We start from the raw sequence: 27,395 nt of genomic DNA, 5'->3' as shown, positions 1-27,395 counted from the left end.
ATAACCTCGTTTAACAATTTTGATGAATTTTTCATTATAGGGAAGTATTTGAACTCGCAATATCCGATTTGAACGATACCAAGCTAGATTGAAAGAGCATATCCTAAAACCCTCCCAAATATCAGGTCCTCCAATTAAAAATTGGAAAAATCTGTTTTAAGGGTGATTCTCAAACTTTTTCATGAAATAGTTTTGAGACACTCTGGAGTCTCGACGATTTTTTTATAATTTTCATTGGAAATCTCAAATCGCATTGGAAGGGTCAAAAATGAACTTTGATCGGTACTTATTCAATATTAGTTTTTCTCTCGGCCATTTTAAGAGGTCACTGTAAAATTACAGGAGTGCCAGCTCAGAAGTAAATTTGACCAAATTCCAGAAAATGTGAAAAAAATTTTAGGATGGGATACTTATTTAACGAGCGGGATTTTCAAATCTGGTGTATCTGCACGATTATCTGACTGGAAAACAATCACAATTTGACCTTTTTTGGAGTCCATTCGTTCTGGTTTGAAATTCGTGGAGAAATTTTAAAACTTGCTGGAGGCTTCATAAAAGTTGAATTGAAAATGTTTTTCGAGTCAGTTGATCGTTTTGACACCTTGGACGTGATCTTACCAAACAACCTGCCTATTATACGAGTAATATGCACACCTTCGTTGAAAATTCAATGTTTTTCACTTTTTCTGGAAATTCAAAAATTCAAACTTGAACTCATGTTGAACTGGTAGGTAAGTTAGGTAATTGAAAAAGTTCAAAAAAGTAATTTAAACCATTTTGAAACTTTTGATGAAAATGCGAGACTTTTTGATGATTTTTGGCAACAAAGTGAGATTAATTTTTGCAATTTATGGGGAAAAAATCTCAATTTTTGACAAAATACGAGATATAGCCAATTTTAACATAAGAAAGTGACAATTTTTAACATGGTAGAGTTGCTTGGAAATTCCTGGCAAAAAGCGTAACTCCTGTACGTTTTTTGAAAAAAATGGGACTTTTCAACATTTTTTGAAAAGACGACAAGCTTGAACAATTTGTTTAAAAAAGTGAGAATTTTTTACAATTTTTGGCAAAGAGCGAAAGTTTAATACTTACTTTAACAAATCAGCAAAAAATTACTTACTTACATTTTTTGCAAACTTCTTTGCAATTTTGAAGTGCACTGAGAGAACTGTTTAGTAGAAGTTACTGTAAAATTTAGTAAAGAGGCCCTCTGGTAACTCTTTTTGTAGAATTTACTACATTTTGTAGTACATAATACTAAGAAATGTAGTAGAAAAAGTACATTTTACTACGTTTCTTAGTAGTTTGTACTAAGAAATGTAGTAAATACTACAAAAAAGTGACCAGAGGTCCTCTTTACTAAACTTTTCAGTGATTTTTACTAAAGTGATTTTTCTCAGTGTGCTGGTAGTTCAATGGAAGTTTTGAGAATTATTGGCAAAGAAATCACTTTTTTTTTGAAAAGAGAGACTTGTTTTGAACTTTTTATGTTAAAGAACTACTTTTCTGTGTAATTTTCAGCAACAAGCAAAACCTTTGCACAATTCTTGGAAAAAAGTTAGCGTTTTCAAAAATTTATGCAAAAACCCAAAGTTATCACAATCTGAGGCAAAAAGTAAAACTAAGATATTTTAATAAAAAGCAGCACTTTTTTGTAATCATTGGCAAAAAATGATATGTACTTTTTCGCTATCTTTATTAAAAATGAGGACTTTTCTGAGCTTTTTTTTTATTAAAAAGCGAGAATTTTTGACATTTATTTAATAAAAAAGCAGCTCATTTTTGGTATTTTCAGAGTGATTTGAAATTTCTGGAGAAAACCGAAAAATCGATTGAGGTTCCAGCTATTCCAGCATGATCCAAATCTAGTAGTTATTAACGTTGGATAGTTGATTTGAGGGAATAAAATCATGTTTTCTAATTAAGCTAAAAAAATCTCCTTGATAAATATTTTTTTAAGATTTTAAAAGTTTTAAAAATTTGTCAAAAATCCAAAAATGAATTTTACTAGCTGAAATTTTTGTTATGGGGTTTTCAGGACATGGTCTTTACGAGATTTAGCCAATTTTAACAAAAGGAAGTGGCAATTTCCAACAAAATGAGGAGTTTTTTGGAAATTTCTGGCAAAAAGTGTAACTTTTGTACATTTTTTTGAAAAAAGTGAGACTTTGAAATTTTTAAAAGGAACGACAGTTTGAACAATTTTGTTAAGAAGAGACCATTTTTCACGGTTTTTGGCAAAAAGCGAAATTTTGACAATTTTCACAAATCAGCAAAGAAATTACTTACTTACATTTTTTGCAAACTTCTTTGCTAATATCGCGTCATATACTGAATGAAAAAGAGAATTTCTTGGATAGTTTTTGAAAGGAAAGTAAAAATGATTTGCAACTGCAAGCTTATTTCAAAAGATGAAAATATAGCAATTTTAGTAAGCATAACTAGACAATTTTTGAAAATTATCGGCAGAGAAATTACATTTTTTTTTTTTTTTAAAGAGAGACATGAATTTTTTAGGTTGATAAAAAAGAACGACTTTACTTTGCAGTTTTCAGCAAAAAGCAAAACTTTTGCATAATTTTTGGAAAAAATTTAGGCTTTTCGGAATTTTATGCAAAAATCCAGAATTATGACATTTTGAGGCGAAAAGTAAGACTTGAATATTTTAGCAAAAAACAACACTTTTTGGTAATCATTGCCAAAAAAATGATACTTTTTCGCGCAATCTTTGTTTAAAATGATTTTTTTTTTTGAATATTTCTGTTGAAAAGTGAGACTTTTTGACATTTATTTGGCATAAAAGCAGGACTTTTGAGCAATTTTTTGTAAAACATGAAAACTATTTGAAATTTTTTTCGAAAAAGCGAAAATTGTCAACAAGAAATAAGACTTTTTGACAACTTTTACATTTTTTGGTATTTTTGGCTGAAAGCGAGGCTCAGACAATGTTAGCAAATAGGCACGGATTTGTAAACGTATAGCGCTGAAAAATCTCTGTGGCTGGTTGGAAAATCATAAGACTGCTTACTAATCGCAAATTATTCATTTATTGATATTGTTTTGAGACTGTAAGTTAATTTTTAGTCTTTCCACAGTGATTTGAAGTTTCTAGAGAAAATTGGAAAATCGATGGGGGCTCCAGCAATTCCAGCATGGTCCAAATCTAGTAGTTACGTTAAAAAAATCTGATAAACCACCCTTCGAAACAGCATTTTTGAATTTTTAAAATTGTTAAAAATTGGCCAAAAGTTCAAAAATGAATTTTACCAGCTGAAATTTTGGTTATGAGGTTTTGAGGACATACCCTTTCCATCTAGCTCGGCTTTGTTCAAATCAGAGAATACGAGTTCAAAAATTTCCCTCGTGAACAGCCTTCTGAGTCTGAAATTATTGGAGATTATATCTATTTGAGATAAATCTTATCTAAAAATGTAGGTATTACCTATATTTTTTTCAATTTTTAAAAACGAATCCTCTCACACTCTCACAGTCTTCCTTCTCATCAATGTCAATTACAACCCAGCCCATCGTGGCCGTCGTCATTGTCAAATGCCCACAGTGGTTTCTTCTCTTCTCTCTGCTGGCCTCTCAAACAACCCTTCATAATTTCGAAACCATCTAACTAGCTCAACGAATAAAAAAGAAGAAGAAAAAACACCATATAACGTGCAATTTGCACCCTTTCCCCCCTTCCATCACATCTTTCTAATCCTCGCTTCTAATATGTAGACGCGGTAAATCTCTCACTCGCGCGCGAATTTATATCGCGCATAAATTAAAAATCCACTCTCGGTTACATTTGTATGTACTTGTATAATATACAACAGCACGATCGCTGTATGGTAATTGTAAAGCTTCCTCTTATTAAACGACGACTCTATATACGAAAACAACAACGACGTCGAAAAAAAAAGAGAGAATAAAGGTAAAGCAGGGAAAAAGTACGATTATAATACACCAGCAGTCGAGTCGAGATAAAGTCACGCGTAAAAATACCACCCTAACTATATGTAGTATGTGAATGTATGTGAAAAAAAATGCTTTTTCGTTGAATTTTTAAAATAAGCCAACGGACTAATTTAGAAAAGGGTAAAAAAAAATCGCAGTTGCATATGCAAGTGTTTTATGTAGGTACTATACGTATACGTAACGTATCTCGTGTGCAATAAGCACCGCATAATGTAGCCTATCCGGCTCGTCTTATACCCTTTTATTTTGCAAGTTGCCCCTTTTGTGTGATGGGAAGTTGGTGAAAAATATACTGTGTGTACTCGTTGTCATTGTGTCCCCCAGCGAGCTTTAGCTTTTGAGCTAATAAACACATACGAGTTGTATATCAAGTGGTACATGAATTCAGACAGGCTGGCGGAGCTAGCGAACGATCTACGAGATTGTCATAATAACAGGTGCTGTGGTAGAGGGGAAATGATGTAAGTGTATTTTTTCTGCATTCATTATTTGTGGGGGTACCTTGAGAGGAGGGGGAGAGTAGGTAAACGAAAGTTACTTTTTTGAATTTCGAAATTACATATAAAACGAGGGATATTGCTGTGTGTTGTACTCTTACACTGCTTACCTTCACTTAGGTATATTGATAAGCGAGAGCACAAAACCTACGTGAGCTTTTTGTCTATACCGGTTCATGTGGATGAGGTGATCTCCAGAATTTCATAGAATTTGAAAAAATGTTTATTTGTTTGTTGCTTAAGAGCTTTCGAAACTGACAACTTGGAAAATTTGGACCAACATTCTACAGAATAATTCGCCAAGATGAGCAATTAGGTTTTAAGTTCTTTTTTGGTGCTTTTCTTGTCTTGTTCTTTTAAAGAAAAATGCTCCACTTTCGTAAAGAAGAAAGATGATGGGAATGATTTGAGTTTCAAGATTATGAGATGGTATTAAACTTGCATCACTGAAGGTGGCTATTTTTGCAAAATTTAATTTCTTGAGTTCACATTCGACTTCCCTCCTCTTAGTATGTAATCACTTTTTTCGTCGTCAACACATATTTATCCATTTAGTGATTAGTATTTCGGCTATAATCCAATCAGTGACTAGATATTCAAAATGCTAAGCAATATGCAAAAAAAATCAATTTGAGAAGCCATTAGCGGATCGGTGATTGGAAGACAGTTTTAAATTTCAGTGTGAACAAGGGTCGGGAAGATTCGTTTTTTTTTTTATTGTGCAATTCCCCACGAATACATTTCTCCAAGTGCCGATGGGTTGGTAATGATGTTTTTTTTGTTTCATGATTTCAAAAAGTTGTTTTTTTCAGAAATTTAAAAAATTTTCAATTTTTTTATGGCTATTGTTTTTATTCTTGTAAAAACCGCAAAAACTCTCTTGTAATCAGCGATTAGATGGCTTGTTCAGTATTTTAGCCTTAGATTCTTCTCTTCCCCAAAAAAAAACCACTTGAATTGCTTTCTGGGTGAAAAATATCAATTGTGTGATCCTGGCAAGTGAAGAAACATTCCCTTGAAAATTTGCCAAAATGAATGTCTCATGTCTAGTGTGAGATTTGTTTGTTCATCTTGAGCCTGGAATGGTATTTTTTTCATTTCTAGGAATCAATTTCTCAAGGCAAAAAATCCAAATGAATTAAGTAACTCGTCATTGAACAAAAATTAAAATTCTGATAAATGATTAAGTCGATATTAAGCTCCTTGACAAACAATTTGAAAATATTCGCTCAAAAATAATCCGGTCATATAATCGCGAATGAGTTGAATCTCTGATGTAATATTTTAAGAACCAATTACGATGTCTAAATTTGAAATTTATTCCAAATCGTTCCAGAAGCATAATAAAACAGGACTTACTGATTCTGACAGTGTGGCTTGTGGTCTCATTATATTCTACCTTTTTGATTGCAAGAATTTGTACTCACCTGAAACAAAATTAAAAATAAAATCGTAAATTAGTGGATTGATAAAAATTACTTCATCATTTAACTATGCTATGCAATAGGTAATTAACTAAATCAACGTTTTTAAATTCAGGGCTGGGAATTCAGTTGGAAAAAAAAATGGGAATCAAGTCTCTTTTCCGAGGAAAATTTTTAATCCATGGATATGTTTTTTAAGTACTGACTACTGCCCTAATTTCGGACACTTTTTTGATGGTTTTTCAAAAATTGCTCTCAAGTGAGCAATTCAAAGGAATGTTTGTCATTACGTTCTCGTTGAATATCATCAGGAGAACCGTTTTTTGAGTATCAAGTTGTAAATTTGAAACGGGTTTGTCCATTTTATGCGAATCAGAAAATGTCCGAAATAAGCTCTATTAGGTGCCCTAATTTCAGACACTTTCTTTTTTTTTTACAAGAAAAAGGGGCAATGATAAGATGTAGCAAAATTATTTTCACCAAAAAATACTCTCCAGCAGATTGGAGCTCCAGTACGAATGGTTGAAACGAGAAAAAAAACACAATTTTTTAATGAATTGTCCGAATAAGTAAAATTACTTACTTACTACTTAGGTCTTTCAATATTGATAAATACAACCGTGGCCATTCCTACTGAATTATTTTTTAGTGGCATTTTATTCAACAGCAAACCGAGTGTCCAAAATAAGAACGGAAATTTTGATTTTGAATTTTTTCCGATGGCATTTAGAAAAATTGCCTGAATAGTCAAACGAATGACATAAGGTGATAGGTGAAAACGTTTGCATCAGAGAGACGGTAAATGATGCAAGCTTTCAGATAAAGTGTTAATTTTTATTTTCGTGTATGTTATTTTATATCAAAAAAATTGAAAAAAACTGTTAGTGTCCAAAATTAGAACGTTTAACAGTAGGTAAATGCTTAGAATTTCAAAAAAATAATCAGAAAATCATTTTTGAAATTTTGGTCTTCCCGGAAGGCGACGTGTGCAAAATTTTGATAATCTAACCAAATTTTTCTATGAGGTTAGAGGTAAATAATAAAATGGCGATCGACGTTTTATTTATCTGATCAATATATAGTTGGATTTTCACCCAAATTCAGAAAAAGAAAAAATAATTTTTCCCATGCAAAGGGAAAGCAAAAGCTTTGTGAAATTTACTATGTTTTGTGAATTGAAAAATAATCACGTTTAATACGAGAAGTTTCAATTCTAGCTTTTTGATGTTTTTTGAATGAAACGTACATCGAAATTTCGTGCTTTTTGAATCGAGTTTTTGCGTGGAACGCCAAAAAATTTAATGTAAAGTGAGGCTTTTCATGGTAGAAAATGTACAATGTCAAACTTTTAAAGAAACTTGAAGAAAAAAATCAAAAACGACAAAGCTACTTATAAGACAAAAAGCAAAAACTCTCTTGCAATCAGCTAAAACTTGGCTCTTGGCTTGTAATTTGCCTGCCCATGTGTTATTATATGGTTTATGGTACTCATAATCTAAGTAGTTGGATTTACAAATCTTGAGGAATTCGAAAATCGCGTTGCAGGCTGGTTGGAGGGTCGACTTTACTCCCTAAATACGAGGTAGGTAATAAACATGATAAATAGTAAGTAGGGGTAACACACCAGTTTTTTACCCCTAAGGAGATTTTTCAAAATCACTCATCATCGTATTATATGGAGAGGAAAACTGAGGGCTTTAGGACATTTGCGCACACCTATTGTTTGAAGGAGAAACTTGTAGGACATTTGCGCACAGTCTTATAACAATTGGACGATAAATGATTAATGGATCTTTTCGGAAAACAGGACATTTGCGCACAATGTTCATTTTAAGTCAGGGGTTTCCAAAATGTTGACGAAAATAACTACCCAACTTAGAATCAAACCACCATCGATTGATCATCATTTTTCAAACCTCCCCCACGATTGGCGGCGGGGGGGGGGTGTTCTTGATTTTTCAAGTAACACACAACTGAATCATATTTTTGATAAACGAATTTTAGGCGTGCGATATATATCGAAAAGTATGTTTTCGAGGTCATTGAATAAGAATATGAACTCATTTTCTGGTTCCAACGCCTCAAAACCACTCTGTGTCCCAAAAAGGGGACCAAAATTTTGAAAAATTGTGAAAAATTGTGTGATACTATGAAATGGTATGTTTTCAAGGTTGCTGAGAAAGTGAGAACGAATGCCTATGAATGAACTTATGTTTTGGGTCCAACCTTTCAATGTTCCTCTGTGTCCCAAAAAGGGAGCCAACATTTTGAAAAGTCGAGTGGTATATCGAATGGTATGTTTTCGAGGTCGCTGAGTACGAATATGAACTAATTTTTTTATTTTAATGCTCGCTTAAATAAAGTATTTCTTCATTTGGGAACCACTGACGAAAATTCATTAAATATGCGCAAATGTCCCACGTTTGACAGGTGTGCGCAAGTGTCCTATACCTTTTCAAACGAAAGGGAAAGTGTGCGCAAATGTCCTTTTACCAAACTGAGTAACTCGTTCAAATCAGCGTTCATTTTTCATCATAATTCGATGCTTATTTGTCGAGTAGAGACTAGAGAGCTTGATTAGGGTTAGGGTGACCTCAGGAAAAAATTTTTAGCTTGAAACTCGAGTGACCTATTTTTTTTACTCACCATATCAGCATTTTTTCATCCCCTTCCATTTTTTGAAAGACATCTGCAATTTTTCAGAATTTCAAAAAAAAAAACAGAAAATCATTTTTGAGATTTTGATTACCCCGGAAGGCGACGACGTGCAAAATTTTGATCATCTTACGAACTGTTTTCTATGTGATTAAAAGTAAATAATAAAATGACGATCGGCGTTTTATTTTGTCAGATCAATAGTTAGCTTCACCCAAATTCAGAAAAAGAAAAAATATGTATAATTTTTCCCATGCAAAGGGAAAACATAGCTTTGCAAAATTTACTGTTCGTGAATCGAAAAATAATCAGGTTTAGTGCGAGAAGTTTCAATTCTTGCTTTTTGATGCTTTTGAATGAAATTTTGTGCATCAAAATCTTCATGCTTTTTGATGTTTTTGCGTGGAATACCAAAAAAATTCATGTAAAGTGAGACCTTTTATGACATGTAGAAATGTACAAATACCTACATTTTTTAAAGAAACTTGAAGAAAAAATAATAAACGACGAAGCTACTTGTAAGACAGAAAGTAAAAACTCTCTTGCAGTCAGTTAACACCTAGCTCTTGGCTTTGTTTTAAGGTTGATTATTTTTTTTTTTGTACAAAATCTTGAACACTTTCACTTTTTAAAACACCTAAGTGCTCAGTACACGTTACTCAAAATTTCCAGTGAGCACATAGGGCTTTTTAAACGATGGAAATGTTCAGAATTTCATCCTCTACACGATGGTTTTTCCCCCGAGGTTCTACTTTGAATTAAAATTGCTCGAAATTTTCTATGATTAAAGTTCACACAGGTATTAAAAAACCCAAATATTCAGAATTTAGTTACCTTCATTATGATTTTTTGTTCAAAGCTCTGGCTTTTATAATTCAAAAATTATCAAAGTTCAAAGTTGAATTTTTACCGGGCTCGACTTGTTTTTATAACTTCGAACTCAAATAACTTTCGAATCCTCAAAGCTAGATCTTCGAATAAAAAACTAAATGAAGAGGATTAAATTCTAAACATTTTGATTTTTTATTATACTTGAGTGATCGTTGAGAATTTCGAGCAATTTTAATTCAAAGTTGAATTTTTACTGCCTGAAACTTCAGGTTATGGACCACTGGACCAGTTATGGGAGTAACAGTACGGACCATGCTCTTTCCAAAAACTGCAGTCCCATTGAAATTGCAGACATGAGACATGACACCTCGAGATGACTCCCTTGTCAGGGTAAAATGTAGTAATATTTCTCAATGAAAAAAAATTGAAACTCCGTATCTTTAAGCGATGCTTTAATTCTGTTATTTTTAAATGATGCAGATAAACTTTCAAAGATCAAAATTTGGACTTCAAAATGTCATCAAATAAAATGTTGCATTTGTGGCATGAATATGAGTAATTTCCCTGGATAACATAACCACTTACAAAGTGATCATAGGTACTTACTGAAAATTCAATGTCGGCTCCAACATACCCCGCTGCACGTTAAAATATTACCTGAGAGGTAGATAAGTAGCGACTCATTTTAAAATACAAACTGTACAATACTTTCTCGTATCATTTAAAAAAAAAAATAATTCGATTGCTTAGAAAATCAATTCTTTCGCTTATCTTCGTGCTAAAAAAAACTTCAGTACATGTCGATTAATTGCGACATCGCCGATGTAAAATCGTACAAAACTCCATCACCATCACCTGTACCATCTTACGACAAAGATTCGCTTTCGAAATCTGAGAAAAGATCATCGAAAGCGAAGCTACCAATAAAACCTAAACCAACACCTCCTACAGTACGATCAAGAACTTCCGCAACACCTTCCGTTACCGATACAGATTCTCCTCGAAATATACCTGCAGATGAACCGACCATATTACGTACTCCTTCTGTCGAAAGCGAAGTCTCGTACGATCTAGTTGAAAACTGCATCCGTCGAAAAAAATCCACCAGTAGTGTTGAAATAACCAAAGTCTTGGAATACGATTACAGCGAAATGATCCCCGATTTACGCGTATTGGCAGCTAAAAAGAAACGAGATTGGGATTTTCACGATCCGGATGTGATTCGAGCTCTTTTCATCGAAACCGAAACAAACGCGTTCTCGAAATGGAGAATTGCGCATTTAAAGGTAGAAATGAGTAATTATCCCAAACCAGCTGTACCGACTAATCGATCGTATAATTTGAGGATGTATTCGTTGAGAAAAAAACGAGCTAAGGTGGAGAAAGAGAATCGATTTTTGGATAAAATAAGCGACTTTAATCGAGTAATTCCTCGTTTCGATGGTCAAAATATACGGTCTAATATGACGGAGGAATTGAGACGTGATTTTATTCGTAATAAGCCTTCGATTCCGTCTCATTATATGGATCATTACGCTAGATACGGTAAACCTCCTTTTAAAAGTCACAAAATTTATAAATGTCGCGAGACTTGATTTCACGTTGTAATAAATTCATTTTTTAATCCTAGGAATTTATTTTTATATTGTGGAAATTTACAGAAATTATCACCTTATTTTACATGTATCTAATTATCGACTACCTAAGTGATTAAATTAAATTAACGTCTTTTTGATTGCTCGTAAGTCTTAGCCAACGTTTCCAAGATAGGTTTGATGTATTCGACCGACCTGGAAATATACACAAGTGTCTCAATAAATCACAAATTGAATGTACATAGATCGTGGTCGTAGAAAAAAGAAAAAATAGGTTACCTTTTTCCATACGTGGTGTAAGGAGCTTGAAGGAAGTACGGTGCTGCGGTTCCCCAATCGTTATTATATGTATTTGATTGGGCTGGATTTTGTAAAGTACCTTCGGCCGAATACGTTATCGCTTCTTTATTGCAATTGCCCAATATTGCGCAGACTTTGTATCCGAAAAGCGGAGCAAGAAGCAAAGTCAGTCCTCCTATTAACACGAAACTAAACGCAGCAGCTCCTACGAAAATCAAAGCTTGACCAAAACCAGTATTCCAAGATAAATCAGCTGAAAAAAATTAAAATCATGAGTCGATTTTTTAAATTTCTGGTTCAGTTGGGAGATTTTAATTATTTATTAATTTTTACTTACAAGGGAAAATTGAAGATGACACAACATACGTCTGTTTTTCAGGAGGTACTGTTGAAGTTGCATTGGATCCGGCGTCAACTTTGGCATAGCACAGGGTGATGCAAAAGGCGAGAAAAATGACTAATTTGTAGCTTTCCATTTTTATCTGCAAAAAAAATTACTTTTATCTTGGAACATTTTTACGTATTTATTCATTTAGCTGAACTGTGTTTTCTTGAGCAGGGATGGAATTAAAAAATGAACTCGAGAAAAAATTAAATACTTCCAAAAATGGTGCATTTTTTACGATTCAAAATTTCTAAATAAAAAATCCGAGCTTTATGATTTTCTAAGGGAGGGGAGAGCGGTCATATCTCGAGAACAATCAAACTTCGAGTAAATCTGTTTGCGAGGTTTCAAAGGGTATAAGTTGAAGATTCAAAATCAAAAAAGCTCAAGGTAGAATTTATTTCCTTGTAATAGCTTAATTTTTCACAATGAATATAAAAATCGAAGGCTCCGTTTACAAATTTGAAAAAATTTCGTAAGAACATTTTTATTCTAATTGTAAGTATTTTCAACGAACTCATTTTCAAAACTGGATCTGGATACCCGTGAGGGGTTTGCTAGGGCTTCATATTTTAATCGAAATTTTAGAAAAATTCGGAAATGCTGTACCTAACATAATATTGATTATTGCTAATTTTAAGGTGACGATTTAGAATATTTTTGGTACGTGTTTTTCAATCAGACTTTCATGGTTGAAATTTTGAAAAATCAAAAAATAATGACGTGATAAATGTCACATAATATTGAATTTTTGAGGATGCTGAATTGAAGAATATCCATTCAATTTTTAGATACAACTTTAAGTAACCCGCCCCCCCCCCCCCCATCATTCCTCCTCTAATCTTGAAACTAAAAAAAATTACTTACGAAAATGTGATTTGACATTTTGGCTTATGTGGACTATCATTTCTTTTTTTTGACATGAGCGAGAAAAAGTGTTTTGGGTGCCCAAATTACTTTGAAAAGCGTCCTAAAATGGTAAAATGAACGTGAACAATTTTTTAGTTTTTTTTTCACCGATTTATGCTGTTTTTTGACGACTTTGAAAAATTTAAAACATCGATGTGACGTATTGATTTTCACCTGAGAAAGTAAATGGAACATCATTTGAGACTTGGCGAGATGTGCAATAAAAATTCAACAGATTTGGGAACTTGATGCCTCGAAATTGGTAGGATTACATTTTGTTAATGCAATATGAACCATTACACTTTTAATATCGAGCAAAAAAACAATGAATTTTTTTCGGAATCTTAATTAAGGGGTGAAATAATTTTAAAATTTGAAGGTTGATTGCAAAAAAAAAATTAAAAAAAACACAAGCACGACAATGACACGAAAGCTAAAAGCAGAATCTGCAGGATAAGCAGAAATGTTGAAAACATTGCAAAATTATTCGAAAAAAATACATTTTTTCAAGCAAAGCAATAAGATAGTGTAAAAAAAATGTTACTTACCTATTTGATATGTACGATGAACAAATTAACAAATAACGAAGCAAACGATCTCGCCACTACCCAGTTAGAAACAGAACTGATGAAATGCAAAGGAATCCTTTTCTTAAATTGGAAATAAAACCTTTATAAAATACACCACCACAAATTCGAACCAGTTGTAAATATTTCACTCAGGTAAAAAAAAAGAAGATTTGCTGTTGATTAAAGATACAATCATTTGATAGATGATACATAACGGTATTGTATACATATAACCTTGAAGACAGGGTTAATTCGTATTCTTTTGTTTTCAAACCCTATCACACACCCCCTTTTTTTTGTTGTGTAGAAGTTGTCTAGGTATTTCTGGCAATAAAAAGATGAAGGGGTGAAATTAGGAACGTGTAATGTATCAAGATAGATTACGCCTTTCGTAAGATCATCAACGAGAACATTGATTTTCCATCAGAAGATCCAAATAAAAAAAGAGGATATACCTACCTACGGCGGTGTAGTAATTTACAAAACGACCTTTTCCGCTGTTTTTCAGACTACCTGGTTAAATTTTCCATCTATGTAGATACATTAAAGTTTACAAGATTTTATTCTTATTTCTGATTGTTTCCGTCAACACTGCTAGTGTAAAAAGCTTCGTACATACGTTGTGAGTGACGTGAATGCATAAGTATATTTATTTTTAATAATAATGGTTCGACAAGTCTAATTATTTTTTTTTTTCATTTTTGATCATCGAAATTATTCGGTTTTTGCTCGAATACATATTTCAAAGTGTTTTTTTTCGTAGTTTTTAATTTGAACGATGTTTTGATTTTTTCAAAGTTTTGTAATTCTACCAATTTGTAGTCTTTTTTCGTCATACCTATTTAATTTTTTCAGTCGAGTGATTTTTTTTGGTCATTTCAAATAATTATTGATATTTTTTTGCAGTTCTTTCTGTGTGATAAAGATTCAAAATTTTTTTGAAATACAAGTTTTGGAATTTTACCAGTTTCTTGGATTTTTTGCCAGAAGCTATGTTCATCATTTTTCTTTTTTTTTGTTGCGCTGTTTTTTTTTGTTTTTTTTTTTTCATTTCGATATACATAATCTTTTTTGAATTTGAAATGTTCAGACAGCGTATTGATGAAGCTAATCAGCGGCATTTATTGAAGTTAAATTTTTTGAATTTATTAACATAGGAGGGCTGGAAATAAAATCCGGCATTCTTACTTATTGAATGATGAAGTTAGATAAGTAGTAGGAAATACATATAGAAGGAGAAGCATTATGTTGAGGGACGAAAACTGAAATTGGAAGAAAACCAATTTTAAAACCAAACAATAAGCAATTAGCAAAATTCATCTTGCAATCAGTGCATAGCCGAATGGCTTGTTTATAGTAAGTCTGATTTCACAATGTTTGGTAGCCTATGTATCAAATTCCCACCTTCAGAATGATCTCGAAAGTGTGGAGCGCCTTTCTATCTTTTTATCTCACGTCTCTCCTGTCCACTCATTGAAAGGTTGTGAGACAAATTTTACTCATTTCTCCCGCTCCCCCCCGGTGAAACAATCTTTGATGAATTCTCTTATTTTTATGTTGAGGTTGAAAGGATATGGGATCTAGATATCCGAATTTAAAAGGGGCTTAGCACGATAACGATAGTGGGTTGGCACGATAAAATATTGTTTTCTCGGTAGATAAAGGGATTGCACGGTAGAAAAATGTATTTCACTATAAAAAAATGTATGTATTACACGATTCAATTTAAAAACGAACGATAAATGTAATAGAAAGAACGAAAAAAATTAGACGTTTTTCACGAGAAGTTTTCACCAGTTTCTTGGATTTTACGTATGTCAAAGGTTAATAGTTATTTTCATAATTTTTCTTTTTTTTTTCTTGTGCTGATTTCTTTGCTTTTTTCATGGATTCGAAAAGTTCAGACAGCGTTGTGATGAAGCTAATCAGCGACACTTTGAGTTAGTTGAGGGACGAAAACTGAAACAGTGAAACTTGAAGAAATAAACCAGTTTTAAAACCAAACAATACCCAATTTAGCAAAAAGCAAAATCCGCCTTGCAATCAGTGCGTAGCTGAAGGCTTTGTAATTCGTAATTATTAATTACTTACTCGTACGAAATTTAGGCTTTTTCGACCTTCACTCTCTGGAGCGTAGTTTTGTTGAATTGATTTTCAAGTGCAATTCTCCCGGTCTTAAAAATAGATGTTAATTTTTTACACCAATTGTAGAACTGCTCAAAGTGGTATCGTCCGATTTAGGTAAACTATAACAAGCTACGTTTATAAGAAGCATGTCTTGGAACCCCTTGATTGAAATTCAAAGTGCTGAGTTTCGTTTCAAGATTTTTGATGAATTATTTAAAATTTCAGAAAAGTAAGAAGCTGTTGATGCAGAATTCTCAACTTTTCTCTTATTAAAATCAAGTATTTTGCCTTGATAAAATGAACCAGTCTGAACAATTACTTACTTCATTTAAGCATCACACTCGAATAGGTTATCTTCTAGGACAACCTTGTTGGAATTATTCAATATTCACTCGCTCAGATATTTTCTGTGTGCAATATAGGTACTACAACATAACTCGCAAATACCTACTGATTTTTGAGGAATTCCAGAGCCTCCACATAGGGTTCTTAATTTTCTTAAATAATCTCAAATTTGAGCCGGGCAGCGCTAGTGTAGATTCACCGAGTACGAATAAAATAAGTACTCAAAATTTATATTGATTTTGTTTTTTTTAATATTTTTTGGATCATGAAGTGACCATAAGAAGGACTCCATGAGAAAAAAAATCAATAAATTTCCAATTTTAAAATTTCTTTTAAATAAACATTTTTTGAGTTTTTTCTTATGAAAGTGTTTCTTATGACCACTTCATGCCCCAAAAAATATTTAAAAATCAAAACTAGCATATTAAAATTATTTTTTCGCACCAAAAAATCAAAAAGTTTCCATTTACCAATGCTAAAATTGTCCAGCATCACGTTTTCGTTGTGGTGGCGATAGTATAGCGCTCCAAGCGGATGCCCGACCCGAATAAGTTTACATTAGGTAGAAGGGTCAAAGTCAAAAGTGAACTAATCGCTCCTGTAACTTCAGTCATCGCTTATTGGATGGTCATTTTGGTATTTTTCCCCCTTTTTTGAGTAAATAGGGATCTGAATGGTAGGTAAGCGGATTTGAATCAACATTCTGGAAAATTTATGACTTCCAATTTTATGTAGGAACCAGCTTTAAAAAATTGATCATTAGAGTTTTTTTATACGAAGCGCGAAAAAACTCTATTGTAATTGCTTTTTTATCATTGTCAACACATAACCAATCAGCGAATAGTATTTTCAAAGATAGCCAATTAACGAGTAGTGTTTTTATAATGCTGAGCAATAATATTTTTACACCAAATTCGAAAAATTTACCTGCAGTTGTTTTCGTCGATGATAATTTGAAATGGGATTCATAAAAAATTATCGAACAATTTTTAATATTGTACAATAAATTATTTTTTGAATTCAATTTTATAAAAATTAGACATCTTTTTTCTATCAACGAGAAGTGAAGCTGAAAAATCAGAAAAATGAAATTTATAAATTGATGTTGAATGTCTGAGGTGAGATCATGTTGACTATGCCATTAAAAGTTGTTGAACGAAAAATTTAAAAGCATGAACCATTAAAGCAGTCAATAAGCAAAAAGTTGATGCAAAAACTCTCTTGTAATCAGCGAACACATAGTATGATGGCTTGGTTTTTATATGTACTTCTACAAAACGTTTTAATTTTGTCATGTCTTATGCTCTAAATCATACCCACTTCTAGGCTGAAAATATGTTGGTAGGTAAATGAAAATCTCCCTTCAATTCTTGGTAAAGTAATAATGGTCGAAAAACTTCAAGAAAGTGCTTTCAGTTGTTTCAAAATTACATATGAGTCGTAAGCTTACCAAAGCCAAAAGCTTATTTATTCAGCTTTCTTTCACCTTTTTCGCAAATTCATTACCTACTCTGTAAATTTCTTGCTTTTGGCTGTAATCCAATTTACGAAAAAAAACAACTAAAAAGCACCCAACAAAAATCAAAAACCCTTTTGCAATCAGTAAATATAGCTGAAGCTGATGGTTTGTTATATGTATATTCCATCGCCAATTAGCAAACAGTGTTTACCAGATTTTTGGCTTTTTTGTAAATGTGCGACGCGAGTCTCTTTATGATTGGTTCGTTTTCAACTTTGGTAGGTACACAATACACATGTGAAATTTAGGTGCAAATGCGGATATTAAATATTGATTTTCAATTTTTTTTAACCGCCCATTTTTCTTGGAACTGAGGGGGTTTGGGAAAATTTTTGTCTGGACATAAATTGAAGAGGATAAAGTTTCCTATCGATTGGTCCATTTTTTTTTCAATTTCGTACAGAAATGACGATTTTCATATTCTTTTTATGGACATATTTTTTTGTATGTCAATTTTAAATTGAAATCACGAAAAATTTTGAAGGAACACATAGGTACTGTAATTTAATAAACCATAATGTTCAAAATTTAACTCTCTCTCAAATGGTTTTTTACCGAAAGAGTACCTAACTACTTTTTACAACTTTGAGCTTTGGAAAGTTGGAAAATTTTGAACGTTAAACGGTAGCACAATCGGTAAAAACCCATAATTTTGAAATAGGATAAAATTCTGAACATTTTGGTTTATTGAACTACATACAGTACCTACCTGTGTGTTCTCTTAAAATTTTGCGTAATTTCAATTTAAAATCAACGTATGAAAAATCTGACCATGAAAAGAATGTGAAACTCGTCATTTCTTGTATGTACGAAATTGAAAAAAAAAATGGGCCAATCTATAGGAAATTTTATCCTTTTTAATTTATGTCTAGGCAAAAATTTTCCCAACCCCTTTCAATTCCATAAAAAATTTGATATTTCAAATTTGCATTCGTTTTTTTTTTTTTTAAACAAATAGCAATATTTTGATTTAATTGAATATGAAACAGAAACAGTCTATATTATTTTGACAATATCGATAATATCGCATCACTGTACTGTGTACATTATAACAAAAACAAAAAGCAAAAACTATCTTGCAATCAGCGGTTCGCTAATCGCTCGTGTTTTTTCAATGACACGACAAACCGCTTCAGAATTTACAGAAAACGTAAAAAATTAGGGGTTTTGAGCGCTCATGAAAAACTCAAAATGGACAATAGACTGCTGCAATGCAATTTTACAAAAAACTGTAAAAAAATTTCAACGTTTTCTGTAATTGCTGCAGGTTTCTGTAACTTGCTGGAGAGCGCTCGAACACCCCTATTCACTCAATATCCGTTCAGAGCCCAGTTAATTACAGTTTCAATACGTCATTTTAAACGATAATTTCATATGAGGATAACAAAAATTCTAATAAAATTCTCTTGAAAATGAGCACTTTCGAAGATTTTATTTGAAAAACGTACTTATCCAAAACGAGCTCCTTCAGGCATGAAACTCACTATTTTATTTTTTTTAGTGACTTAAGTGACTGAAACATAGCAAAAAAGTGACCAAAAATTTGAAAAAAGTGACCAAAATTTTAAGAAATGCGAACAAAATATATATTATTATGTAGCGATCATCGGAGAATTTTTTAGTAACCATCCCCGCCCCCTGCATGGGCGTAGAAAAGTGTTGATGTATACCCAGGGGCGGATGGGGCACTTCGAAGTACCGGGATTTGGCGCCAGTTGCTGATGCGACGCCAGTTTTTTTGGGGCGATGATTGGGGGGGAGGGAGTGTGTAACAAACGAATAAAATCATGTGTACTTTTTTTTGAATTTTTTTACTTTGAATATTTTAGCCAATGTTGTAATTTTGAGGGAGGTTTAAAAATTTCAAATTCGTCAACTTTTGAGGGAAAAAAACGCAAAAAGTTGCTGATTTTTTAAAAAAATTGAACAATTTGACGAAATTGAAATGAGTGTATTAGATCTACGTATTTACTGAACTAAATTAGAATTTGTATGCTGAATTAGGTCAACCTATAAGTATGAATTTGTAAAAAGATAGAACAAATTTTTGAAAAATTTACAGGTTTATGACTAAAAAAAAATCCACTTGCACCTACACTAAATTGAGTCAAATAAGTTGAATAAAATAGGTATGAAACGGTGAACATTCTGCCAGAGCGGAGTGAGGGCGAAAATTTTGGAAAATCCAAATTTGAAAGGTGTAAAAAATGTTATTTTTGTTACTGAACATGCAAACTTTGGAGCAGATATCATCTTGGGTCCTATGTTGGAAAGAAAAACAAATTGGCCCGAGCGAAGCGAGGGCGAAAGCTTTTGAAAATTTTCATTTCGAAATGCCTGAAAACAAGGTTTTTTAAATGCAAGGAGTTTATTTTTATTTTTTTTTAATTTTAGAATTAGAATGATGTTTTTTTAGGAAGATAATTTTGAAAAAGAAAAGAGAACAAGCGAGGGCGAGAGCTCTTGCAAATTTGTATTTTGAGAAGAGGCATAAAAACGATGTTTTTTAAATGTGAGGATAAAGAGTTTATTTTTCGGCTTTAAAACTTAATTTTTTTTAGAAATTTTCATCTTGATTGTAAAAAATAAAATAAAACAAGCCCGAGCGAAGCGAGGGCAAAAGCTTTCGAAAATTTGTGTTTCAAGAAGTAAAAAATAATATTTTTCTTTTATCAGAGCTACACTTTCAGCACTGCTGCGGTGCCGAATCTTTTTCTTTTTTACACGACAAATTGTTAAAAAAGTGACCAAAGTCTTAAAAAAGTGACCAAAGTCACTTTTTAAGTGACCTTGTTTCATGCCTGGAGCTCCTTCCATAAGAATCAACGATAAAAATTCAAAGCATGTACCGTTTCATTTAATTATTCTCAGGCCTTTTTTATGTTTCCTTCGGGGGGGGGGGATCACGCTGAATTGAAGTTACAAGTCCCTAATTTTCTTACACTTTCTCCCCCCCCCCAACACCATTTGAGAAAAAATGAAAATACCTAAATTATTTTTTTATTGTTTAAAAAATGTTGAACGTTTTTGAAATAAAAAATTTCAATGTGACAACCTTGACAGATTTTGTATTTGGATAATTTCGAAGTTTTTTCAAAAAGTTATCGAAATTTAATTTTATGGCAGTTTTTCAATATTGTCGAACTTTCCTTTGGGGGCTCCCCCACAAAAAAAAACCTGAATTATTCTTATTTCCGATAGAGGACGACTCTTTCTCTGCACAGTCTGAATTACGTGATAACTCTAAAGGTTGTGAGACAAATTTTACCCATTCCCCTGTCCCCCAGGATTGTCTAAAAATCAAACGCGAGAGAAACAGTGAACCGATCTGATTTTCATTATTGATAATGATAAATTCTCAAATTCTCCAATTCTCATGTTGAGGTTAAATTTCATTTAGATTGAAGGGTATGAGATTTCGATATTCGACTTTAATAATTGATCGAATTTTAATACATATTCTGAAGATCCGGATTTGATTTTTTATACCATTAATTAATTCCTGGTTTAGAAATTTGAAACTAAACATAGGTTTAGGAGATAGTCCACTTGATCCAAATCACTCATCGACAAAATCGATATCGCACTCGCAAATTTAATGTATCGAAATACTCCCACGTCTCATATTTTGCCATTTTTAATCCCCGCAATCTTCAAATTTCCTACATTCCTATACCTAACTAACCACTTATGAAATAAAGCTGAAATCCTCCACTCTTAAACGACGAAGAATTTTTCCCACCATCTCATCTTCGCGGCTCACTTATCCGTGCTATTCATTCGGTCGTCGCATACTTCCACATCCGATACTTAGCTGCGTGCACAATAATTGGCGTTATTTTGGCGACTCTGTCATTTTCAATAAACAGGAACCTTGTGTGTCGACCCGAAACAAAAGGCATGCCAATATACACTACACAGCCCCCCAAAAAAAGGGGTGAATCTAGACGCGTATTCCACTCGACAACATCGCGTTATCGCGTTTTTGAATAGAAGACGAGCGACGATACATCGTCGTTGAGTGAGCGGGAAAAAATGAAAAAAAAAAGAAAAGAAAAAGAGAAAAATGAATCCTGCTGGTTAAAAACTCTCTATATATACGCGCTGTCGTATATACTCGTCGTAATGAGTAATTCAACGATGTATAATAACGAGCAGTCGAGGATTGCGGGGTAAATATGGTATGCGAATATAATAAGCCAAAAATACACGCTCGTGTAAAATGCTTCTCGCCATAATCGAGCGGCGACATCGACATCGACTTGGTGAACGGGGGTGCGGAAGACTTGTTTAGCGAACGTACGACGACGACAACGAAAGGTATAAGAGAATTACCCTTCTTTAAGTAATCGGCTATTTAAAAATTTGCTCCCCTTATTGCGAACAACAACTTGTCTCTCGTTTGCTTTTTTGTCCTATCTGATGCTTTTTTTTTCATCAAACGAGGGAAAAAACTGCACCATTATGAGAGAACGTAGGGTAGGTATAAGTAGTAGTATTTTTCGTGACAGAAGAAATCCTCGTCTAGGTATATATGAGGTGATTGCCAATAGGGACGAGTTGAAGATCATTTACATATCGATTACGACGAAGACTTGTAACATACACGTATTATCGACGACGACTTATATTCGACTGTCTCGGTGACAAAACACATACGTATCCTCTCCACCCTCGTATGTGAATGCAATTCTAGAACCCCTAACTATTTAAAAAAAAGAAACGGTAAAATGAAAACAAAAGCTCGATGTTCGTAAATAACCCGGATACAGTTACTTTTCCAGTTGGTGATCTTCTATTTCCCCCTTCTGTAAGGTCAGTCGCATTTCGTTGTATGTTTGCTTATATTATTCGTGATTTTGCCAGAGACTCGTATGGGATGGAGTTAATTTGAAAGGATTTAAAGGTCGTGTTAGCTAATTTAAATATATACGATTTCCATTATATGGATGTGGGTATGTTTTTGTGTTGGGGGTAGACGTATGTCTGAAATTCGAGTGACGTTGACTTTTGAAAACTTGGAAAAATTCTTCAGAGTTTCTGATCTCGTATCAAGAATTCAAGAACAATGATCACATTGATCACTGATCAGAGGAGCAGTGTTCAGAATCTACAATCGGTACACAAAGTATTAACATACCCTACAAAAATCACTATTTTTTTCAAATTGAAATTACTAACTTCAATTTTGAGATAATTGGTACGAGTAAGATAAAACGAAACTACCTTGTAGAAAATTGAATTTCCAGAAAAAAAGATCATTATCACTTTTTGCCCATTTTCTATTGAGTGAGACGAAATTCAAGAAAATTTAAAAAATTCCAAGATGAAAAGTAGGGTACATTTCTGTTGTCTTCCTCTTCTTTTCAAGTTTGCCTATCTCTTTCAGTTTTGAAGATACTAGAGCAGTTCATTTTTTATCCTGCATAGAAGGTGCTCGGTACCATTTAAGATATTTTGAAAACTTCCAGTGTTATAAACTAATTTGAAAAATGAAAGGAAAAACTAAAAAACACCTTCTTTCAATTTTAAAAATACTTGTCGAAGAGCTTTTTTTTTGTTGAGAATCGAATTTCCTAATTTTCTGCTAAAAAGATTCTTCGCATATTGAGACATTTTCAAAACTAAAAAAGACACAGACAAACATGAAAAGAAAAAAGAATATACTTATGTATTTTGACGTTTTCTAAATTTTTCTGAGTATCACCCACATTTTGGAAGATAAGGTAACCTAGAGTATTGATGGTATATTTCGCATGAGACAGTAGTTTCATTTTTCCAACTACCTCAAAATTTGAGCACGTAACTTGAATTTGAGAGAAGTAAAATAGTGATTAGTTGTTGTTTGAAAAAAAAAACAATTGAATGCTTGCACTCAACGAGCGAAAAGCAAATGCAGAAACTCTTTTGCAATCAGAGAATAAGCATATTCCAATAGTACATGACACAATATTCGTATATGTCGGCTAGGTTGTCTATTTACTAGATCTGAAAAACGAAATTTCGTACTTTTTTCGTACGATATATTTTTAAATACCTATTTTGCTGATTAATATTTTATTCATACGTATGACTTGAGTATAAAAATTTTCATTTTCTGTTTTGGATTTCCAAGGGCCCAAATGGGATTTTTTAAAAATTTTATAATAAGAAAAAAAAATTTGGCCCGAGTGAAGCAAGGGCGAACGTTCTTGAAAATTTGATTTCAAAAGACCTATACTTAAGACTTGAAAAACTATGTTTTTTTTTCAAGAAGTTGACTTTGGAATTTTTTTTTTTTTTGTTAGAATGTTAATTTTGATGAAAACAGGAGAACAGACTGGAGTGAAGTTGAAAACTCTTGAAAATTCGTTTTTCGAGAGGTATAAAACGAAAAATTCGGTTTTTCTGATCTCAATTTTTTCAAAACCTCATCAATGGTTTCTTGAAATATTGTAAGTGGGGAAAAAATAACCAAATTGGGTCTAGCAAAGCGAGGACCAAAGCTTTTTATAGGTTTTGTGCGATGCGCGAAAAAACTATATTGTTTTCACTTTTTCATTAACATCTTTCAACTTCTAGCCAATTAGCGAGCAGTATTTCAATAAATAGCCAATCAGCTAATAGCATTTCAATAAAGTCAATTAGAGATTAGGATTTGATTATAATGCTTAGCGATATTTTGGCGCCAAATTCGAAGAAATAACTAGCAGTTGTTTGCGTCCGTGCTGATTAGAATTTTAGCACTGTACCCATCAGGAAATGGAAATTTTATAAATTTTCAGTTTATACGTAGTCAATCAAAAAACAGTATTTTGACATAGTGATAATCAGCAATTATTACTGTTTATCAAAACCAAATTTGGGACTGATTTGGAATTTAATTTTCAATTTTTTTTTTATTCGTGTACGAATGGTTTTATTTAGTTGAATCATGAATGTTCTAATTTACAAGTTTATTTGACTTCATTATAATAAAAGTACAGTAGGTCTAAGTACATTCTACTTTATAAATTATTTTTAAAAAAGTCAAGACATGAAAAATCAGCTTCATGCTTCAAGTTGATGTGTATTTTAGAAGCAAACTTAGCAACTAATGCAACCATCAATGAACCAATATGGTGAAAGGAAATGCAAAAACTATCTTGCAATCAGCGAATAGCTGATAGCTTGTTTCAAATTACTATTACTGTATATACAGACCTGAATTTTGACTTGATTGGTAAAATGTATCTAAACCACCTTGTAGAAAATTGAATTTTGCTTATTTTCTATATAGAGTGGACGGAATTCAAGAAAAATGAGAAAAATTCTAAGATGCAAAGTAAACATTTTTTTTTTGTCTTCCTTTTCTTTTCTGAAGTTTGCCTATTTCCTTCAGTTTTGAAGACCTATTAGAGCAGTTCATTTATCCTACATTAAAGGTGCTCTTGATAACTGCAAGTGTTGAACTGATTTAAAACATGAAGTAAAAAATGCACCGAATGGGCCCCTTAAAATGTTATGCCCTCCCCTTTAAGAATCTTTCTCATCGTGTTTTTTCTCAGGTTTGGATACTTGAACCTTGAACTCGAGTTGTGCAATTAATTTTTGTTTTTGTCTTTTAATCGAATTTCGCAAAAGTTGGTCAGCTTGACATGTGCAAAACTGGAGGTTTTTTCGGAAGGAGGAGAGGGGGGCGGAAAATTTGCCATGAGAAAAAAATACTTACTGATTTTGCCAAAGAAAATAATGAAACATGAAGTTTCAACTTTTCCCAATTCATTATGGTTTATAAAAAATTTCTATTTTTATTTTTAAAATGGAGGTTTCAAAAATGAATTTTTTTGGTTTAGAAAAGATATAAGAGGGCCTCAGCAAAGCGAGGATATAAAAGCTTTCAAAAATTCGTATTTCAAGAGGTAAAAAAGCAATTTTTTTTACAAATTTTTCACATTTTTAGCTCGAAATTTTAGAATTTGAATGACAGACTTTTGAAAGTTTCAATTTTGAAAATGAAAAGCAAACAGGCCCGAGGCTCCGAGCAGAATGAGATATGTTTTTTTCAGGTGAAAAGTGTGTTTTTTTAGTTTGAACAATATACTTACATTTGACGCTGAAATTTATTATCAAGTACATCCAATAGATACGCGTTGCACAATTTGCTTCGGTATTGGCTGTAGCTTGGAAATTTTGAAACGTGTGGTTGTGCGGATTAAGTTGGTTGTTAAACCCGAAATTGCGATATTTCTGAGATGGGTACTGGTTCGATGAATCGTTCCGCTTATGAATGGTTAACCTAATAGATTTTTGTAGTACACAAACACATACATATATGCCAGTCCGCCACTGGCCATGAAGTTCAAGTATAACAATTTTCAAACAAATATTTTCAACGCTTATTTTTTAGCAGATATACGTAGTTCATTTTTCAAATACATAATATGTAGGTAGGTATTTCTGACATTATCAAGCACTCAATGAGCAAAAAGCAAAAATGTGGAAACTCTTTTGCAATCAGCGAATATGTTCCAATAGCTAAAAAATTATGAAGGGTAGTTCTTTTATTCTTGAGGTGTGAAAAAAAGGAAATTTTTTCAGCCAAATCTGTGAAGATTAACTTGTTCCTTAGACGTAAAAATTCAGTTTTGATTGAATTTCTTTGAAATTGATCGTTTGGATCTTGAAAAGCAAACGTGTGAACAACCCTGAGGGGTTCATTGTTGGGGATTCACGAACCCGAAAATATTATGGAATTTACGGTTTTTGGATCCGTCAAATTGAAAATGCAATATAATTAGTTTATGTTGTTTGTATGTTTGCTTCACGTGGTCTAAACTCTCAATTTTGGAGGTATGTATTCAGGTAGTACTGCATTTTCACTATTTTCATGTAAAATCCTATGATAAATCCCAGAAGAACATGGAAGGACCAAGAGGCACGGGTTAATATGGACCGATTTAGCCGAATTTTTTTCGTCAATTACGAGTACCTACCCCTAAAGGGAAAAAATGAGGGTATGAGACCGGATCATTTCGAAAATTTTGTTATGTTGGACAACCCTAGTTTGCGCATTTTGCTTGGATTATTTTTATATGTAAGTATTTGGATTTTTATTCCATCATTTTGTACTACCTGCATCGGACTGCAGTTCGAAAAATCGTACTTGGTACCTATATTCATGTGGAAAAACTTCGTTTCTATTCTATCGATAATTTTTTTAATAAGATTGAGTAGGTTCTTCGCCTAGTTGTGATAACTTTTTATTAAAAATAATGTAGGTGTAGGGTAGGATGCTAACTTTGAATACCAGAATATCAGAATATTATTTGATAAAACGAAAGTCACTGTTCGAGTAAGTATTCAGCCATTTTGAGGTTCTCATGGTTTGAGTGAACCCAAATTGAAGATGTGGTGAACTGTTGAGTTTATCACAAGGCATCATTATTCCAAGGTTACAAAACAGAAAAAAAAATCATCCCTAAAAACAAATTTTCACGTCGGCAAAGAAAAAAATGGAAAAATGTTTTTCATTCCATTGCACATTTTTCTAATCACAAATGATACCTAAGCGAAAACTTTTTTCAAATTTTTTCTTTTTCGACATGAAAAAATTTTTTAGAGATGATTTTTTTCTGCCTCGTAGCTGTGGAATGATGTCTTATGATAAACTGATCATATCTTCAATTTGGGCCCACTCGAACCATGAGAACCTCGAAAGGGTTGACACCAAATAATTATAAACACGAGATGAATTTTATTTATTTTTCTCTTGGAAACGAGTTTGGAATGAAAAAAATCCGCGAAAAAGAATTACTTACATGTTAAAGAAAACACATTCGTGAAAATTGCTGGATCTTGTCTTCTACTCTTAATTTGTCTTCGTCTTGAATTTTAGGGAATTTACAAAAATCAAATTTGATTCACAAAGAGGCGAAAAAATTAGCCAAATAGGTCTATAGATATGTATTAGTTTTTTACTTTTTCATTCTGAGACACTGCACCGACGACATTGGCTATATTAACTATGCAAGTATTTAAATAATCTCGAACCCTTGTCTTAAGGGCCTCACGAGATGTCTCCATCGAGTCGTCTAGTCCAGGAGACGATTTTAAATACAGAAAATTTTTATACGTATTAAAATCATATAACTTGCACGTTATCGCCTTCAAAAGCTCAACGAGGGAGAATGAGCTTTAAACGAAACTAGATTCTTTTAGGTCTTAACGGCCAACAATACGAGTATTTTATTGTTACGTCGAGTTAACGCTCGGCTCAGCCATAACGAGCGTGTTTTTCGACCAATTA

At 32.7% G+C, this 27,395-nt stretch overlaps 2 protein-coding genes across 2 annotated transcripts in view; both read right to left on the bottom strand.

The window, feature by feature from the left end:
* PlexB (plexin B) overlaps positions 1-27,395 on the bottom strand; it is a 427,961-nt gene that overhangs the window by 284,360 nt on the left and 116,206 nt on the right. The gene's annotated exons all lie outside the window — the stretch shown is intronic.
* LOC135844173 (uncharacterized) lies at positions 10,982-13,272 on the bottom strand. Its single transcript, XM_065362310.1, has 4 exons — positions 13,117-13,272; positions 11,612-11,756; positions 11,254-11,527; positions 10,982-11,169 (listed from the first exon to the last, which is right to left on the bottom strand). The coding sequence occupies exons 2-4, from the start codon at positions 11,748-11,750 to the stop codon at positions 11,100-11,102; spliced, it is 483 nt and encodes a 160-aa protein (XP_065218382.1). The 5' UTR covers positions 11,751-11,756; positions 13,117-13,272; the 3' UTR covers positions 10,982-11,099.

This window comes from Planococcus citri, chromosome 4 (genome assembly GCF_950023065.1).
Source record: "Planococcus citri chromosome 4, ihPlaCitr1.1, whole genome shotgun sequence".
In the NCBI taxonomy this organism is placed as follows: domain Eukaryota; kingdom Metazoa; phylum Arthropoda; class Insecta; order Hemiptera; family Pseudococcidae; genus Planococcus; species Planococcus citri.
This window is presented reverse-complemented; position numbering and strand designations above follow the sequence as displayed.

Bases quoted from the DNA above. Each gene is read 5' to 3' on its own strand.
- LOC135844173 (XM_065362310.1), bottom strand. From the start codon at position 11,750: ATGGAAAGCTACAAATTAGTCATTTTTCTCGCCTTTTGCATCACCCTG. The intron at 11,528-11,611 runs GTAAGTAAAAAT...AATTTTTTTCAG, and splicing joins GTCATCTTCAATTTTCCCTT to CTGATTTATCTTGGAATACT. The intron at 11,170-11,253 runs GTAACCTATTTT...GTATATTTCCAG, and splicing joins TACACCACGTATGGAAAAAG to GTCGGTCGAATACATCAAAC.